The 18,256-nt window shown below is 45.6% G+C and overlaps 1 protein-coding gene across 3 annotated transcripts in view; it reads left to right on the plus strand.

Moving 5' to 3' along the window:
• Positions 1-18,256, plus strand: part of CHD5 (chromodomain helicase DNA binding protein 5) — a 148,745-nt gene that overhangs the window by 81,804 nt on the left and 48,685 nt on the right. For all 3 annotated transcript variants that reach the window (XM_027843956.1, XM_027843954.1, XM_027843953.1), the window contains 10 exons: positions 3,596-3,802; positions 4,233-4,444; positions 7,249-7,380; positions 7,533-7,641; positions 9,984-10,175; positions 10,543-10,743; positions 13,488-13,625; positions 13,795-13,916; positions 15,776-15,949; positions 17,724-17,865. In XM_027843956.1, the coding sequence (XP_027699757.1) occupies positions 3,596-3,802; positions 4,233-4,444; positions 7,249-7,380; positions 7,533-7,641; positions 9,984-10,175; positions 10,543-10,743; positions 13,488-13,625; positions 13,795-13,916; positions 15,776-15,949; positions 17,724-17,865 (1,629 nt within the window). The remainder of the gene's footprint in view (positions 1-3,595; positions 3,803-4,232; positions 4,445-7,248; positions 7,381-7,532; positions 7,642-9,983; positions 10,176-10,542; positions 10,744-13,487; positions 13,626-13,794; positions 13,917-15,775; positions 15,950-17,723; positions 17,866-18,256) is intronic.

An 18,256-nucleotide genomic window follows, 5' to 3' on the forward strand; every position in this document is an offset into this window, starting at 1 on the left:
CAGCTCTGACATTCTGGGTTCTAAGGGCCCTCCCAGCTCTGACATTCCATGTTCTAAGGGCCTGTTCCTCTGATTCTATCATTTTTCTCTGTAATGATTGATGGGAAATGCTGCTTGGACAGCTGGACAGGCACCTCTCTTGGAAGGCTTCAAGGACTCCTTGAGAGAGCTTTGTAAATAAAGCTGGGCTACGTTTTTACATTTGGCCTGTCCCTCCTACAGAGCATGGGGGTCTCTGGGGCTCAAACTTCGGTGTCTGCCGGGGGAAGAGGAGCCCTCATGTTCTCTCTTCACCCTTTGCTTTTTCCAGTGAGCAGGTATTTGTTTTCTTTCTCTCCTCTCCCTCTCCCTCCCTCCGTCCCCCTTGCATTGGGGAAAACAGAAAGAAAAACCAAACCCTTATAACAGACATACACAGTCAGGCCAAACAAATCCCCATATGGCCCATGTCCAAGAGTCTGTGTCTCATTCTGCACCCTGGGTCCATCACCCCTCCCTCAGGCCTTATCATCGGTCCTCTTCTGAATGTTCTGCAATTTGGAGGTGCTGGGGTGGGGGACCGAAGGTCGCCCAGATGCACTGCGTGTGGCCTGTGGGTATTAGCGGGGCAGAGGAGTCTCTCGTTGCCCGGGACAAGGCTGTCCTTGTCACCCCATGTGGCTGTAGGACTAAGTGTGCCTCTGAGTACACGTGGGCCCACACGGTCAGCGTGCCGCCCTCCAAGGGCTCCCACTGGGGAGAAGAGACAAATGGTCTGTGCGGTTCCTGGCAGTCCCCACAAGAATCTCGAGATTAGATGCCAGCTCCTAGCTGATGTGTCTCCTCCTCGGAGAGGTGGCCCTCCGGACCAGCGGGGCTGCGGCTGCCGGCAGCTGTGATTTGTGCTGCCCGCACCGTGTGATTTTTGGTGTGAGATATGGGGGGAAGAAGACATGCGTTATTTTCTTGGCCATCTGCCAGATTCCAGGGGCTGCTTCTGCCTGGGGCGGGGAGGGGGTTTGGAGGGTGGCTTATAAATCAGGGCTCTTCCCTATGTCCCCCCCACCTCCCTGGACCTCAGGGACCCTGCCTATCCTCCTGTGTATATCTCCTCTAGTGCACGCGTGTGTGTGTGTGCATGTGTGTGTGTGTCTGTGGGGGTGTGTGTGTGTGTGTGGACAAAATGATATCAGAAGATTTTTCTCATTCTTGCTGATATCCTCTTATGCTTTTTCTGGTTTCTAAAGATGAATAGAAGACTTGGGCTTGGCTTGTATATTACTTCTTCCCCTTTGAGCCCTTCCTGGGTTCAAATCCTGCCTCAGACACACTTACTTGCTGTGTGGCCTTGGACTAGTCGTGTAACTTCTGGACCTCGGTCTCCTCCTCTGTCGAGGGAAGGGGGTGACTTCAGTGACTTCTAAGGTCCCGTCCATGTGTCTCTGCTTCCCGAGAGGGCCAGGAATCAAATCCTCCGCCCCGGGGAAGCTAATCCTCCTGGCACCCTGGCACCATGAGTGGTGTCTCTTCATTTCCCTTGCTTGCTCTCGATCGACTCATTTTGACCGCATAGATACGAGGACTCACTCTAAAGTGATCAGCTGTGGGGCATGTAGAATGCTGGGTTTGGAGTCAGGCCCGAGTTCAAATTCCATCTCAGGCACTTACTCTTTGGCGTGGCAGCATGGAGTGTGAAAGACTTGTAATCAGGAAGACCTGGGTTTAAATTCCATCTCAAACACTTAGTAGCTGTGTTACCCTGGACAAGTCCTTACCAGCTGTTTGCCTCAGTTTCCTCATCTGTAAAATGGGGGATAATAATAACAGTACTTACATCATGAAGTTGTTGAGAGAGCCAAATGAAGCGATGTCTGTATAAAGTGTTTTGTAAGCTTTGAAAGACACTAGGGATGTGTAATTTTTTTTTTGATGAGGCAATCAGAGTTAAGTGACTTGCCCAGGGTCACACAGCTAGTGAGTGTTTTATGTGTCTGAGGTCCGATTTGAACTCGGGTCCACCTGACTCCAAGGCCGGAGCGCTATCCACTGCGCCACCTAGCTTCTAGAGATGTGTACTATTCCAGGTAACCCTTGGCATACAGTGGAGCCCACTCTCTCGCACAGGAAGGAGGAACATTGTAGACTTAGCCCCTGCTATGGGCAGGTGAGGAAGGGGCCCTGTTTCTGTGACCCTGCACCCCCAGAGGCTTCTGGAATGGGACCGTCTTCCTGAATAGGGAGAAGCATGGGGTGGAGGAGAGAGCCCCAGATATGATGCCAGGGTACCTGGGCTCTTTTCCCAGGTCTGCCACTAACTGGCTTTGTAATCTTAAGGAAGTCATTTAAACTGTCTGGGCCTCAGTTTCCTTGTCTGTCAGATAGAGTCTTTGGCTTAGAGTCATAACTCAGCTACTAATACTACCTCTGTGCGACCTCAGGCAAGCCCTTTTACCTCATTAGGCCCCAGTCTTCTCATCTGGAAAATGGGGGGAGACAGTTGGACAACATGACTTTTGAAGGTACTTTCTAACTGTTAAAGCTGTGATCCTATTGTCCTTGCAAAGCTTTGTTCAGGGGTGGAGGCGGTGAAATGAGGATGATAAAGGGTGGCTAGATGGTGCAGTGGGCAAAGTGCTGGGCCTGGAGTCAGATCTTTCTGGGTTCAAATCCAGCCTCAGACACTGACTAGCTGTGTGACCCTGGGCAAGTCACTTAACTTCTATTTGCCTCAGTTTTCTTATCTTTAAAATGAGGATAATAATGGCTTCTACCCCCCAGTGTTGTGAGAACCAAGTGCGATTGTGATTATAAAGTGCTTAGAAAACATTCAAGCTATAACATGAAATGAAAGTGTGCAAGTACCTTAAAGTAATAGCAACAGCAGCAACAATAATAACAGTAAAGGGTTTTTACTTATATCATTCTCTTTCCATTCTTAGTATAACCTTGTGAGGTAGGTAGTATTGTCGTTCCCATTTTATAGATAGGAAAACAGAGGTCTACAGGTCAAATGACTTGCCCAGCTAGTAAGCATCAGAGGCAGGATTTGAACCCAGGTCCTCTGACTCTAAGTCCAGTGTTCTCCTCTCCTGCCCCATGCTGTCCCCAACCGAAGCATTAAGAGTTCTGTATACATGTCTGGGGCATAAAGTCGACAAACATTTTGTGAGTACCTGCTAGGTGCCTGGTCCGGGTTTTTAATGATTATAATAGAAAAGTAGAATAGATGAGCCTTCCTTCCTTCCTCTTTCTTTCTTTCTTTCCTTTCTTTCTTCCTTTCTTTCTTCTTTTCTCTCTCTTCCCTCTCTCTGTCTTCTTTTCCTTCCTCCTTCCCTTCCTTCCTCCCTCCCTCCCTTCCTCCCTTCCTTCCTTCTTCCCTTCCTTCCTTTCTCCCTCCCTCCCTTCCTCCCTCCCTTCCTTCCTCCCTCCCTCCCTTCCTTCCTTCCTTCCTTCCTCCCTCCCTCCCTCCCTTCCTTCCTTCCTTCCATCTGTCAGGTGTTACAGGATCTTTTCAGGGCAAGTCCAATGAGAGTGCTCCTATCTGGGATCTCAGGAGGGATGTTTAAGGCCTGGGTGCTAAATAGCTGGTGTTCCCCCTTTCCTTCTCTGTCCTCAGTGTCCTCCCTTGAAAGGGAAAGTACAGCGGATCCTGCACTGGAAATGGACAGAGCCGCCTGCCCCCTTCATCACTGTGCTGCCCTCGCCTGATGCCGACCCGGGCATCCCTCCGCCTAAACCTCTGGAAGGCATCCCTGAGCGGGAGTTCTTTGTGAAGTGGGCTGGACTGTCCTATTGGCATTGTTCCTGGGTGAAGGAGCTGCAGGTGAGGAGGAGGGAGAGGGAGTAAAGGGAAAGGGGTGTGTGGCACGGGATGCCACTGTCTAGGAATGCATCCTGTCTGTCACAGCTCAGTCATCATCCATCAACCAGCATTTGTTAAGTGCCTACTATGTGCGAGGCACTGTTCTGGACAGACCATCATTCACAAATACAGACAATGAGACAATTCCCAATTGCAAGGAGCGCCTGTTCTACGCCTTCAAATACAGTTTTAGAAAAGGGGGAGATCCGTGGGAAGGGAGATTTGGGTGCCCTTGACCTCTCCCTTGGCTTCTGTGTCTTTGGCTAAGCATGTGGAGGAGGTATCTCTGTCTGAGCCAGGGGAGGGGTGTCGCTCTCTGAGCTGGGCAGGGGAGGTCTCCATCCAACTTCTGGGGCCTTTGTGACCTTGCCTCCTCTGCCCCGGGGACCAGCTGGAGCTGTATCACACGGTCATGTATCGAAACTACCAAAGGAAGAACGACATGGACGAGCCGCCGCCCTTTGACTACGGCTCTGGAGATGAGGATGGCAAGAGTGAGAAGAGGAAGAGTAAGGACCCTCACTATGCCAAGATGGAGGAGAGGTTTTATCGCTATGGCATCAAGCCAGAGTGGATGATGATTCACCGGATTCTAAACCACAGGTGAGTGGGCCAGAGAGAGTGGAGGGGGGGCCTCCGTGCATGCTTGCTTCAGCATCTGACCTACAGTCGGGACGTTGCATTAACAAGGCGAGGAAGTGGGTGAATGCAATTTTTTCCAAATAAAATTGATTTATTAAAAAGGTCGTGGAAAGGATTTAGAGAAACATGGGTGAAGAGAGGCACACATGCCACAGCAAAGTAAATGTTTAGAGTTTAGCTGGATTTTAAGTTACGTATTTAGTGACTAGTAACTTCTGTTATGATTTTCATTTTTACAAACAAACATGTAACCCTGTTCACTGGACCCTCTCTAAAACAAGGGTCAATAGTAAGAAAAAATTAAACATAAAGTGGGCCATCTTGAATCACATCGAAGAGGGTTTCAACAGTGTGACAGCCAAGGAACAGCACTGTGAAACATTTGGATGAATTCATTTTAGGAAGAAAGGTTGAAACAGAGTTTAACTGAACTCCCTCATTTTGTTCGACTCTCCTGGCCCATAAACATTACCTGCCCTCACCTAAAATTTGCATTTCTTCCAGTCCCTGGTTTCATGTCCTTCAAAGCTATAACGAGGGTGGGCAACTGGGGCTTTTCCCCAAGGTACTGAAATTTAGAGGGTGCTGTTAGTATGTTGAACAGGTAGAAGAAACAACTGATCTTAGCACCTATTTTATTAAGAACCTACTAAGCCTGGCACATAGTCAGTTCTTAATAAATGCTGATTGAATCAAAAATATTTTTTAAGATGTCTATCAGCTATAACCTATTCTAGGGCCTTATGTTCACAGAGGCCCATATCTTGAGTCTCTCCCTTTAGCTCTCTGTGTTAAAATGTTGGTACCAGAATTGCAATTTAGGGCTCTGCTGCCCTGAAAATTCTTTCTTTGCCTAACTTAATGCCCCAGTACTGAAGAGTTTCAGTTCTTCTCTTTGGGAGAACAGCCAGGGGGTGAGGAAAAGCAAGACTTATGGAAACCAAGACCCATGATTTTCACCTCTATTAAATTGCATATTAAAAGCACAGATTGTAATCCCCCCCCCCCATCCCAAAGCTGGACAGTTGAATTTTCCCAAAATATATTACCCCAAAGTCCTGATAACTACTAATTATTTATTGAAAAATCCATAAATTTCCCTGGTCACAAGGCAATCAGTCTTACCCTTATTGATTTCAGGGCTTGGTGCAACCATTACTCATGTAAACCATTTTCACCTGTCTCTGCTTTTCTGTGGAAGCCATTAATTTCTTTCCATGAATCTTGAAAGCCTGTGTCACGTGCATTTTGGGCACATGTAAGAGGCCCCCAGTGTCACTGGGTCACAAAGAGACATTGCCTGGTGTTTGATTCAATCAACCAATCAATCAATCAATGCAGTGCCTACTCTTTGCCAGGCACTGTTCTAGGGAATATGAAAAACAAAATTGAAATAGGCCCTACCCTCAAGACGCTTATACTTTACTAGGGGGAGGAAGGAACAACCCAGGCCCAGATAACATATGTGCAAAATAAACAAAAAGCCAAAGTCAGAATTGGGGAGTGAGTACCCTAACATTTAGGGGTGTGGGTTAGGAAAGGCCCCATGAAGGATGTAGCATTTCAGCTGAGCCTTGAACATCCTAGGCAAAGGCATGGAGGGAGGAGATGAATGCCAAGTATGGGGTTGTTATTTGTCCTTCGTCCTCAAAGAGGACCATGACATCAGGAAGGTGATGCCATGACTTGCAAGTGAATTGAATTGAAGTGAGGTGGGGCTGTGCAAAGTCACCAGCCTCACTGTCTCCTCCAGAGCCATCTGGGTCCAGTGGCCAGATGTAGATGAAGAAGACTGGAGAACGATAAAGAGAAGGCAGTTAGGTGGTGCAATAGAGAGAGTGCCGGGCCTGGAGTCAGGAAGACTTGAGTTCAAATGTGGCCTCAGATACTTGTTAGCTTTCTGACTCTGGGCAAGTCACTTCACCCTGTTTGCCTCAGTTTCCTCATCTATAAAATGAGCTGGAGAAAGAAGTGGCAAATCATTCCAGTGTCTTTGCCAAGAAAACCTCAAATGAATGTCCCTAACGCTAAGGATAATGAGGATGGTATTAAGGTTTACATATTATCTCATCTGGTCCGAGGTCTGTGCTATTATTATCCTACTTTACAGATGAAGAGAGGTTAATTGACTTGCCCTGGGTCACATGGTTAAAGTGAGTGTCTAAGGCAGGATTTGAACTCAGCATTTATCCATCGTGCTACCCAACTACCGACATTCATTCATTCACTGGGTCATTGGAAGGGACCTTAGAGATCATTTCACATAGTCTCTTCATTTTCACAGAAGATTTTACGTTGATACTACAGTTATTTAGGCCCACAAGTCCAAATCCTTCATTTGGCAGATGAGGAAAAGTGATGTCTCAAAAGGTTTAAAGGCTTTAAATCACAGGGTGGTCAGATCACAGATTTAGAAGTGGAAGGGATTTTAAAGGCCATTGACCCCAACCTCCATATTTTACAACTGTGGCATAGAAGTCAAGTGACTTGTCCAGGGTCATACATCTAGTAAATGCCAGAGGCAGGATTTGAATCTAGCATTCTATCTACATGGCCTTCTAAAGGTGATAGTAGTGTACATTTGCTTAATTAAATTTGTTCCTGTATCCCTTGGGCTATTGAGAAAATCAGAGTTGGAAAGTGTACTATAAACTGGAAAGCCCTGTGCTCATGTGAAATCTCAGTGTCGGGCCCCTCTTCCAGCCCCTGTGTCCACACCCACTCAGATGGGAAGCAAACATACATGCCATTTGGTTCTGTTGCAGCTTTGACAAGAAGGGGGACGTGCATTACCTGATCAAATGGAAGGATCTCCCCTATGACCAGTGTACCTGGGAGATTGATGACATTGACATACCCTACTATGAAAACCTGAAGCAAGGCTATTGGAACCACAGGTAGCTCCGGAGGCCTGGGCTGGGGGCCGGGGGCTCTGGTACAGCTGTGGGCCCCTCTGGCCACCAGCGCTGCTTGGATTCTCCTCTCTCTGAGTCTAACCCCACCCCTGCCTCTCTCCTGCTTGTTTCTTATCATCCATGTTCTCTCTTAGGGAGCTGATGTTAGGAGAAGATTCTAGACCACCCAAGAGACTGAACAAGAAGGGAAAAAAACTGAAAGATGACAAACTGGAAAAGCCCCCGGAGACTCCCTTAGTGGATGTGAGTTTGGGGCAGAAGGGGAGTAGTGGGGATGAGGGGGTGGCAGGGGACGGGAAGACCTGGGTTCACATTCTGCCTCTGATGCTTACTAGCATGGGCAAATCATTTGGTCTTCTGAGCCTCAGTTTCATCTTCTGTAAAATCCGGATAATAATGGATAGGCTGAACTTGGCTCCAGGACCCTCTGGCTTCAAATGTAAAGTCCCTTGTGTGGCATGTAAAGGTCTTTACATTCTGGCCCCTCCCCCACTCCAGGGACTCCACCATCCAGCCACACCAGTCCCCTTGCAGTTTCTTCTCTTATCTCTGTGCCTTTGCATTGGCTGTTGCCCATACCTGGAATGCCCTCCATCCTCACATCTGCCTCTTAAAATTCTTTTGAATTTCCTGCTTCCCTCTATCAGATTACTTTCCATCTATTCTATAAAGTTTTTTTTTTTGGCAAGGCAATTGGGGTTAAGTGACTTGCCCAGGGTCACACAGCTAGTAAGTGTCAAGTGTCTGGTCTGAGGCCGGATTTGAAAACAGGTCCTCTTCACTCCAGGGTCGATACTCTATCCACTGTGCCACCTAGCTGCCCCATATCTATTAAATTTTAAACTTTGTTTTAAACTCCGCATTTCCCTAAGACTTTAAAATTAGAATGTAAGCTCCTTGAGGGCAAGGGACTGACTTTTGATTTTCTTTGTATCCCCAGCCCTTAGCACAGTTCCTTCAAATCACCTTCTTGAGACTTATTAGCTCTATGACACTGAGAGAGTCACTTCATTTATCTGTCCCTCAGTTTTCCCTTCTGTAAAATGGAGGTTTTAATAATAATGCTTCCCTTTAAAGAGGCTTTGAGGACCAGGTGAGATAAAATAGCTTTGAAAGCCTTAAAAAGCTTTGTTGTTACTTGTGGAGGGGTCATACTTAGCTTCTGAAGTGTCTCCTTCCTTAGGATGTCAAAGCATTTTAATCCCAGCTTGTTTGCCTTCTGGGAACAAACTGTCTTTTTTTTTTTAAATATATCACATCCAATGACTGCTCATTTATAATACAATAATAGGTAACATTTAGATAGCCCCTACTATGTGCCAGGCATGTGCTAAGTGCTTTATAATTATTATCTCATTTGATCCTCATAACAATTGTGGGAGGTAGATGCTATTATTATTACCATTTTACAGATGAGGAAACAAAAACTTTCTATGTGCAGAGAGATATCGTTAAGCAAAGCAGACAAGTGTATTGGCTCTGATTAGTGTTTGATGATGGATGCCCCATGCTGCACCCATAGCCTGCCACCTCTCTGTGGAGAAGAGGATGGCTCATTTCGCTGTCATGCTCAGAAGGCTTGAGCGTGCTTACTGCATCGATCAGAGTTCTTATATCCTTCAGTTGTTTTCTTTATCCTTTACGTGTGTAGCACAGTGGGTAGAGCGCTGGGCCTGGAGTGAGGAAGGACTCATCTTCCTGAGCTCAAATCTGTCCTCAGACACTCACTAGCTGTGTGACCCTGGGCAAGTCACTTCACCCTGTTTGCCTCAGTTTCTTTATCTATAAAATGAGTTGGAGAAGGAAATGAGAAACCACTCCAGTATCTTTGCCAAGAAAATCCCAAATGTGGTCACAAAGAGCTGGATACCACTGAAAAATGACTGAACAACAAATAAACATCATCTTCCTTCTCTGCACTGGGGAATATGAATGAATCCATTATTTTTATATTCCATGGTTGATTGATCCATATTCCCCAATCAGTGGGTTCCCACTTCCTTACTAGCTCCTTTATTTTCTCTCTGTTTGTATCTGTGGGGCCTTTCTCTTTGTATGATCATTTTGGAGTTTATGACCTAAGAAGTGGGAAAGTTGAGTGACTTCTCTAGAATAATTCCAAATTGATTTCCAAAATGGCTGGGCCAGTTCACGGCTCCACTGGTATCAGGCCACTTTGGCTCATGTATTTAACAATCAGCCCCTTGGCCCAGGGGAGGGATAACCACAGTGACAGGTGACAGCAAGCTTTGAGGTTTGCAAAGGACACTACATGTGTTATCTCATGTTGGGATGGACGTCAAGCTTCAGCTCAAGCTGGAAAGAGTGGAGATGTCGCTTTGAGTCTGAGTTCCTGCACTGGGCACCCTCAGAGACAGAGTGGGAAGACAGACTATGTAGGGCTCCTTACAGCTGTAATAGGAAGGGGGCTTAGAGTGTAAACTTCTTGAGGGCAGGGACTGTTTGGCCTTTTATTTATTTATTTTTTGCATCCTCTGTTCTCAACACAGTGCTGTTTAATAAATGTTTGTTGATTGATAGAGAATATGTAGACAATGGGGCCTTGGCCACTTCTCTCCACACAGCCCACTGTCAAGTTCGACAAGCAGCCGTGGTACATCGATGCCACAGGAGGGACGCTCCACCCCTATCAGCTGGAGGGACTGAACTGGCTGAGGTTCTCCTGGGCCCAGGGCACAGACACCATCCTGGCCGACGAGATGGGGCTGGGGAAGACCGTCCAGACTATCGTGTACCTGTATTCCCTCTATAAGGAGGTGAGTCCTTCATTTCCTCCGAGGGTTGGTATGGTACAGTGTGTAATTGGAGTCAGAGGGCCTGGGTTCAGATCTTAGCTCTCTCAGTTGCTACCTGTGTGACCTTGGACAAGTCATTTCTCAAGTTTCTTGATGTTTAGAATGAAAAAGTCAGATTAGATGCCTCTGAAGTCCCTTCCTTCTGAGTCTATGCATTTATGATGAGATTCTTTCTAAGTCCCTTCATTCTTTGTAGATGTGTGGCCAATGTGCAGATATGGCTCCGGTGCTTGGGACTTAAATGTTTTCTGATTGATTGATATTGATGATTTTACAGAAGGCCACTGGCATTGTGGCAAACTCACCTGGGCCCTGTCTCCCTTCCCAGGGTCACTCCAAGGGGCCATACTTGGTCAGTGCCCCCTTGTCCACCATCATCAATTGGGAGAGGGAATTTGAGATGTGGGCACCTGACTTTTATGTGGTCACTTACACTGGGGACAAGGAGAGCCGATCAGTAATCCGGGAGAACGAGTTTTCCTTCGAGGACAACGCCATCCGGAGTGGGAAGAAGGTTTTCCGCATGAAAGTAAGAGCTGTTGAGTTTTGCTTTGGGTTTTCTTGGGCTGGGAAGGTGGGAGGATTGAGTTCAAAACTAAAGGGAATCCAACTGATGTTCTCTCTGTGATATGTGGAGTTTCTTAAGCCCTCGTCATTCCCCCGTGGCATCTTTCTTTTCCATTGGTAACCCAGAGACCTCACTGGACATCTAGCTCTACTGGGATTTCCTGGGGGTCCTTTCCACCCCCTCTTCATTATAATCACCAGCAGATTAGAATCACTTCTCAGAATTATGCTTTTAAATGCACAAAATAAAACTCGTGGGATTACAAAGGAAACCAAAGGTTAGAGAAAATAAAGATGTAATTTTTATCCTATCCAAGTTCACACACTCCCTGAAATCTTGCTGTGGATTCCTTTTGGTGTCCGTAGATTGCAGGTTATTAAGAATCCTGGCATTTTGGTGGAGTGGATAGAATGTGGGGCTTGGAATCAAGAAGTTCTGAGTTCAAATGCTGCTTCTGGTAATTCTTTGGGAATTAGCTACTAAATCATATATGGGTGACAATCTGCATAAGTGGAGAGGGTTCTGGTGAAATCCTTTCCATAGTCACACCCAAATAAGATTAAAAAAATTGAAGAATATATATTAAATGGTAAATAATTTTGTGATTTATAGTTTAGTTTTAATTTTTTTTTATTGATATGACCTGGCAAAGTCAACCAACAAAATAACTGTGTATAATGCATTCCACACTCAGAGTCTCCACCTCTCCACTGAGACCAAGTAGGGAAGTTTGTGCTCTCTCCTATTTTTTCTAGTTCTCAGATTGATTAACATAATTAGCCAGACTTCAGAAGCAGCCTTTTAGTGGCTTTTAAAATTTACATTCTAGTTATAATTTATCTTAATAATAATAGCTAGCATTTCTATAGCACTTTGAGGTTTACAAAGCTCTTTACAAACATTACCTCATCTTACCCTCACAACAACCCTGGGAAGTAAGTGCTATTATTGCACCCATTTTACAACTGAGGAAAACTAAGGCAAACAGAGGTTAAATGACTTGCTCAGCATCACATAGCTAGGAAGTTTCAGAATCCGTATTTGAACTCTATCCCCTGTGGCCATCTAGCTGCCTCTTTAAAGGGTGCATCAATTCTTTATCTTTCTTTGCTTCTATTAAGAGAAATGCCTTACTACTGGGTCAATAGCATGGTCCATCCAGCCCAAGATTATATCTTTTTTTAAGTAACATTTTATTTTTCTGATTACAATTAACATTCATTTAAAAACTGAGTTCCAAAATTTTTTCCCTCCCCCCTCCCTAAAATGGTAAGCAATTTGCTATAGGTTATATATGCACAATCATGTAAAACACATTTCCACCAAGGTTATATCTTGGATGGGATAACTAAAGGACAGGTTGGCGATTCCTCTGAAGGTTTGTGACATATACATGTCCCAAACTATTTTAGCTTCTTATAATAACTCATGGATCTGTTCTCTGTGATTTCATCTAAATGATCTTTAGAAAGCTGTTTACATTTTAATAACCCCAACTCACTGTAGGAATGATATGGAGCCACGCTGATCATTCCTGGCTTTTCTATTTCCATGGTCTTCTTTCTGTCCCTGCTCTCCCATGTGGGAGAATGGTTCAAAAATGGAATGGACTGCAAAAAACATCATAAAAAGGAAAAAGGAAGAACCTGAGCAAAAATATTCATAGCTGCTCCATGAATAATAAGAAAAACAAATTGAAGGACACCTATATTCCCACAACTAGAGAATGACTGAATATATTGTGGCCTATTAATGCAATGGAGAAAAAAATGATATTTATCATTTGGATGAACCTGTATAAGGTGATGCAGAGTGAAAAAAGCTGAGTGCAATGGCTGTCTCTATGGGAAAACAATGCTAAAGATGACAGTGGGTGGGTGACCGGAATGCTTTTGTTAACTTTTTTGGGGGTGGGGTTCTGCCTTATGAAAAAAAGGCTATTTGGCTTGGATAATTGTACTCTTGGTTTTTTAAATTAACTCTCTTATAACAAAAATATTTTAGTGGTATGGGCCTCCTGGAGAAATAGTGAGTTTCCCATAACTAAATCTTTTTTCAAGATTCATGTGGGAGGACTCATTTCTTGAAGACTGACTGAGTGAATAAAGCATGTATTTATTTATTTATTCATTAAGTGCTTACTCTGTATAAAAGCATTGTGCCAAGTTTTGGGGACACACACAGAAGAGGAGCACAGTCCCTGCTCTGATTCTAACGGGAGAGATAACACATGCAGAAAGGGCCCAGGGGAATACCTTTTCTTTAATGTTTATTTCCTAATGGTTGAACCATTTGGTGACCAGAAGCTTCTTTCTGGGCCGTCTTCAATAGATGTGGCTATAGGCTAGGCTGCTGGCTCTGGGTGGTGGGATGGAAGTGTTGTTATTCCCAAGGCTCTTGGGTTCAGGGTTGTCATCATCAGGGTCTCAGGGGACAAGGTGGTGGCAGTGGTTTGACCTATGGGTGGTAGTTGGTTGGCCTCTTTAGGAGATGCTTCCTTCAATGATGGTGGTGAGGGCTTGGTTAGAAGCAGGACCGATAGTCTAGGGGGTGCCGCTTTTGTGGTTATCTCCCTGCTGGTGACAGCTGGTCAGCAATTGAAGAAGGTGGACCCCTTTTTCATAATGATTCTCTCCTCACCAGTGGCTGTAGGAACAACCTCTCTCAGCCTTTGTCTTCCAAACTTTTCCCTTCTTTCCATGTAGAAAGAGGCACAAATCAAGTTCCATGTCTTGCTCACATCCTACGAGCTCATTACCATTGACCAGGCCATCCTGGGGTCCATCGAATGGGCCTGTCTTGTGGTAGATGAAGCTCACAGGCTGAAAAATAACCAGTCCAAGGTAAGCCATCTTATCCAGGGAGGCAGGGTGGGAAGGAACTAGCGACAGGATGCTCTCGATACCCTGACTCATTCTGGGTCCCAGATGTGGCATGGAAGCAACTCCTTTAATAGGCAGGCACACAGTGGAGGGGCCAAGACCTGAACAATCTTCCTTTTCTTCTCCCTAGTTCTTTAGGGTGTTGAACAGCTACAAGATTGACTACAAGCTGCTGCTTACAGGGACACCCCTACAGAACAACCTTGAAGAGCTATTTCATCTTCTAAACTTCCTGACTCCAGAACGGTTCAAGTGAGTTACCCTTTTTGCCCAGAATCCCCAGACTGCAAGGGGTCTCAAAGGACACCAAACTCAACTCTGACCCGAGCCAGGAATTTCGTCCACAATGTCCCCCCCAGATTAGTTATCCCATCTCTGCTCCAATGGCTTCCATTTATAGGATCCTTTAAGGTTTGCTTTACACACACACACACACATACATACACACACATATAATCACACATTTTTATATGTACTTTACATATGTCATCTCATTTGAACCTTACAATAATCCTGTGAAGTGGGTACTACAGGTATGAAGGACTTTAAATGCCAAGTAGAGGATTTTATATTTGATCCTGGAGGTTGTAGGAAGCCACCAGAGTTTACTGAGTATGGTTGCAGTGACCTGCACTTTAGGAAAATCACTTTGAATGGAGAATGGATTGGAGTGGAGAGATACTTGAGTCAGGCAGACCCACCAGTAGGCTATTATTACAGTGGTCTAGGTGTGAGGTGATGAGGGTAGCAGTGTCAGAGAAGGTAAAGAAGGCAAAATTGATAGGCCTCTGAAACAGGTTGTGGGTGAGGGGTGAGTTAGTGAGGTCTAATAGAGGAGAGAGCCATGGGGTGAAACCAGGTCATCACCATGATGGTGATGAGTGCTATGGTGGGGGTGGTGAGAGATGCTGATAACCATGTTGGTGGGGATGACAATTTGGGATAGGGATGGTGGTAATGATTACCGTGATGCTGGTTGTAGCAATGGTGGAGATAGCGCTGCTTGCTGATGTCTTAGAGGTCACAGAAACCTCCTTTACTCATAAGGAAACTGAGAATAGGTTAAACTACTTGTCCTAGCTAGTAAGTGTCTAAGGGAGGAGTCATCCCAGGTCTTTCTTCCTGACCCCAACCCCAATCCTCTCCCCACCATAGTGATGTAGTGATGATCAGAGTAGCGGCTTAGGGAATCAGCATGGTTTAGTGGGATAAGTCCACTTGACTTGGAGTCAAGAGAGAGATGTGTGTTTGAATCCTGGCTCTGACTTTTACTAGCTCTGTGACTTTGGGCTTATCATTTAAGCTACTGGAATCTCAGTTTTCCTGATCCCTATTAAAGTGAGATGTGGCAATACTTATTATGTCTACTGGACAGTACAATTGTAGGGAAAATCCTTTGTTAGCCTTAAAGCACTCCACGAACGTTGTTTCATCAGGGTTAATATTCAATTCCCTGTGTAGATTGTAGCAGTTTTTGCTGCCATTTTGGATTTGAACTCAGGTCCTTTGGACTCCAAGGCTGGTGCTCTATCCACTGTGCCACCTAGCTGCCCCCCAAGTTTTTTTGGGTGAGACAGTAGGGGCTAAATGACTTGCCCAGGGTCATGCAGCTAGCAAGGGTCAAGTTTCTGAGGCTGGATTTGATTTTGTGGCCATTCTGGTGATGAGCAGATCTCTGAATTTAGCTGGTCTGATTCTTGGACCATAGACATGCAATAGGGCTTGGACTATGGGATGATGTTAGTAGAGAGAATGGGGAGTTATTTTAGTATTTTAAATACTAAACTTAAGTTGACTCGGTTTCCTTTTGGCTGGCTTGCCTTGCCTTCTTCACATCCTGGATTCTGTAGTTTTTCCCAAGACTCAGTTTCAATCCTACCTTCTACAGGAAGCCTTTCTCAGTCCCCATCACTGCTAGTGCCTTCCCTCTGAAATCACCCCCACTCACCCATTTACACCATAAATGCCTTATTGTTTCCTTCATTAGATGGGCAGGGACTTTAATTCTTTGTGTCTCTCGCTCTTAGCCCTGAACCTGGCCCACAGTAAGAAGTCAATAGTTATCGTTGTGAGTCTCCACCCAAAGTTCTTATCTCCACTTCTCTCTGCAGCAATCTGGAGGGCTTCTTGGAGGAGTTTGCCGACATCTCCAAGGAAGATCAAATCAAGAAGCTGCATGACCTGCTGGGGCCCCACATGCTACGGCGACTGAAGGCTGATGTGTTTAAGAACATGCCAGCCAAGACGGAACTGATCGTGAGGGTGGAACTAAGCCAGATGCAGAAGTGAGTTTTCTCCCCCTGGCTCCCAGGCCTTGAGAAAAGCAGTGTGGTACTATGGGGCTCCTCCATAGCAGGGACTGGCTTTTGCCTTTCTTTGTATTTCTAGCATGTAGCACACAGTAGGTGCTTAATCAATACATAATTATGACTGTCAGCACTAGGTTTGGAGCTGGACCTGGCCTCATCAAGTCTTTCTGCCTTTCTTGACTACAATTTCTTCATTTGTTAAATGAGAGAATGGGGTTAGATGATCCCTGAGGCCTGGCTCAGAATTCCCTCTCTCTGGTCTTAATGAACTGGCTTCAGGATCCTGTCCTTTAGGGGCAGCTGGTGGCTCAGTGAGTACATAGAGCATTGGGCCTAGAGTCAGGAAGATCTGAGCTCAGATCTGGCCTCAGGGGACAGCTAGGTGGCGCAGTGGATAGAGCACCGGCACTGGATTCAGAAGGACCTGAGTTCAAATCCGGCCTCAGACACATAACACTTACTAGCTGTGTGACTTGGGCAAGTCACTTAACCCCATTGCCTAGCCAAAAAAAAAAAAAAAAAAAAATCTGGCCTCAGACATTTACTAGCTGTGAAATCCCGGGAGACTCAGTTTCCTCAAATCTGAAATGGGGATAATTAATAGCACCCACCTCCCAGGATTGTTGTGAGGGTCAAATGAGATAGAACACTTATATAGTACCCTGGTGCTATATAAATACGATTATTACTGTATTCTCCTCAGCTCTGCTAGCACCGGTCTAGGGGGGCTCTCTGTGGTAGGGGGTTAGAAGGTGTTTCTCCAACCACATACCTTATAGCCTTCCCTCTGGGTTTAAGGATCATCTTAGAGATTGACTAATGGAGATTTACTAATTAGTAAATGAGTAATCCAAGGTCATACAGCTAGTAAATGGCATCACTGGGATTTAAACCCATTGCCCCATGTTGGAGTTTCATGGGCAGTGCCCTTCCTGAGAATATGCATTACCCTCCTCTACCCCCAAATTCAGAAAAGTTCTAGATTTGAAGCCTCCTTGGGCCTCTGCTTTCTTCTGCTCTACAGCTAGGTGGCACAGTGGATAGATCACTGGGCCTGGAGTCAGGAGGACCTCAATTCAAATCTGGCCTCAAACATTTACTAGCTGTGTGACCCTGGGCAAGTCACTTAACCTTGATTGCTACCCCCCCAAAAAAAGAATTGTAAAGCAGTTACATTGGGGAATAAAGAACTCTGAGGACCAGTCTTTCTTGGCCCCCCAGAAGAAGGGTGTCATGGCAGGGATTACTGGACCTTAAAGACCTAGAATCAAATCTTACCTCTTGCATTGTGAATTTTATGGTCATAGGAGAGTCTTTGAAGCTCTCTGAGCCTCAGTTTGCTCACCTGAAAAATGGAGATTTTATTATGTGCCAGGTGACAAGCAGTGTGGGCTAGTGGAGTTTAGATTGTAAGTTTGTTGAGGACAAGGGCTGTCTTGCTTTTTATTAATTGTCTCCTCTGCTCTTAGGCAGTACCGTACACATAGTAGGTGCTTCATAAATGTTTGTTGGGATGGAAAAAGTTGCCGAGAGAAGGTGCCAACCTGCTTTGGTAGAAAGAGTTCTCCCAGTGGGGTGCACACACACACACACATACGCACACACACACACATAAGCGTGATATCTCTGCCCTCAAGCAGCTTACGTCCTACCACCTTGATCCGAGGTACCAATGAAATCATGAGCTCAAGTGCCCACAGAGTGCCTTAGGGTGCCACGTCAGTGGCTGTCATTCTGTCTTCCACTACAGGAAATACTACAAGTTCATTCTGACCAGAAATTTTGAAGCCTTGAACTCCAAAGGTGGGGGAAACCAGGTGTCGCTACTTAACATCATGATGGACCTGAAGAAATGCTGCAACCACCCTTATCTCTTTCCTGTGGCCGCCGTGGTAGGTTCAGGGGTTCGGATTTCTGAGCTGTTTTATCTGCCAACCCAACTCCGTTCTTTGAGGGGATGTTTGATATGCTGGCTTGGTGTGCTGTGGGAGTTACTGATGGCCCCTTCTGCCCAGAGCTTTTCTACTGCCTCTGGAAACCTTGCCCTCTGCCCACATACGTGGCTGTCCCCCATGCCTGGAGTGCTCTCCCTTCTCATCCCCAGCTAAAATCCCATCTTCTCCAGGAAGCCTTTCCTGATGCCCTTCATTTTAGTGCCTTCCCTCCATTGATTATCTCTAATTCATCCTGGATACAGATTGTTTGCATGTTGCATCCCCCATTAGATTGTAAGCTCTTTGAGGGCAGGGATTGTCTTTTGCCTTTCTTTATATCCCTAGTGCT

This window comes from Vombatus ursinus, unplaced genomic scaffold (genome assembly GCF_900497805.2).
Source record: "Vombatus ursinus unplaced genomic scaffold, bare-nosed wombat genome assembly UNPS02014932.1, whole genome shotgun sequence".
In the NCBI taxonomy this organism is placed as follows: Eukaryota; Metazoa; Chordata; class Mammalia; order Diprotodontia; family Vombatidae; genus Vombatus; species Vombatus ursinus.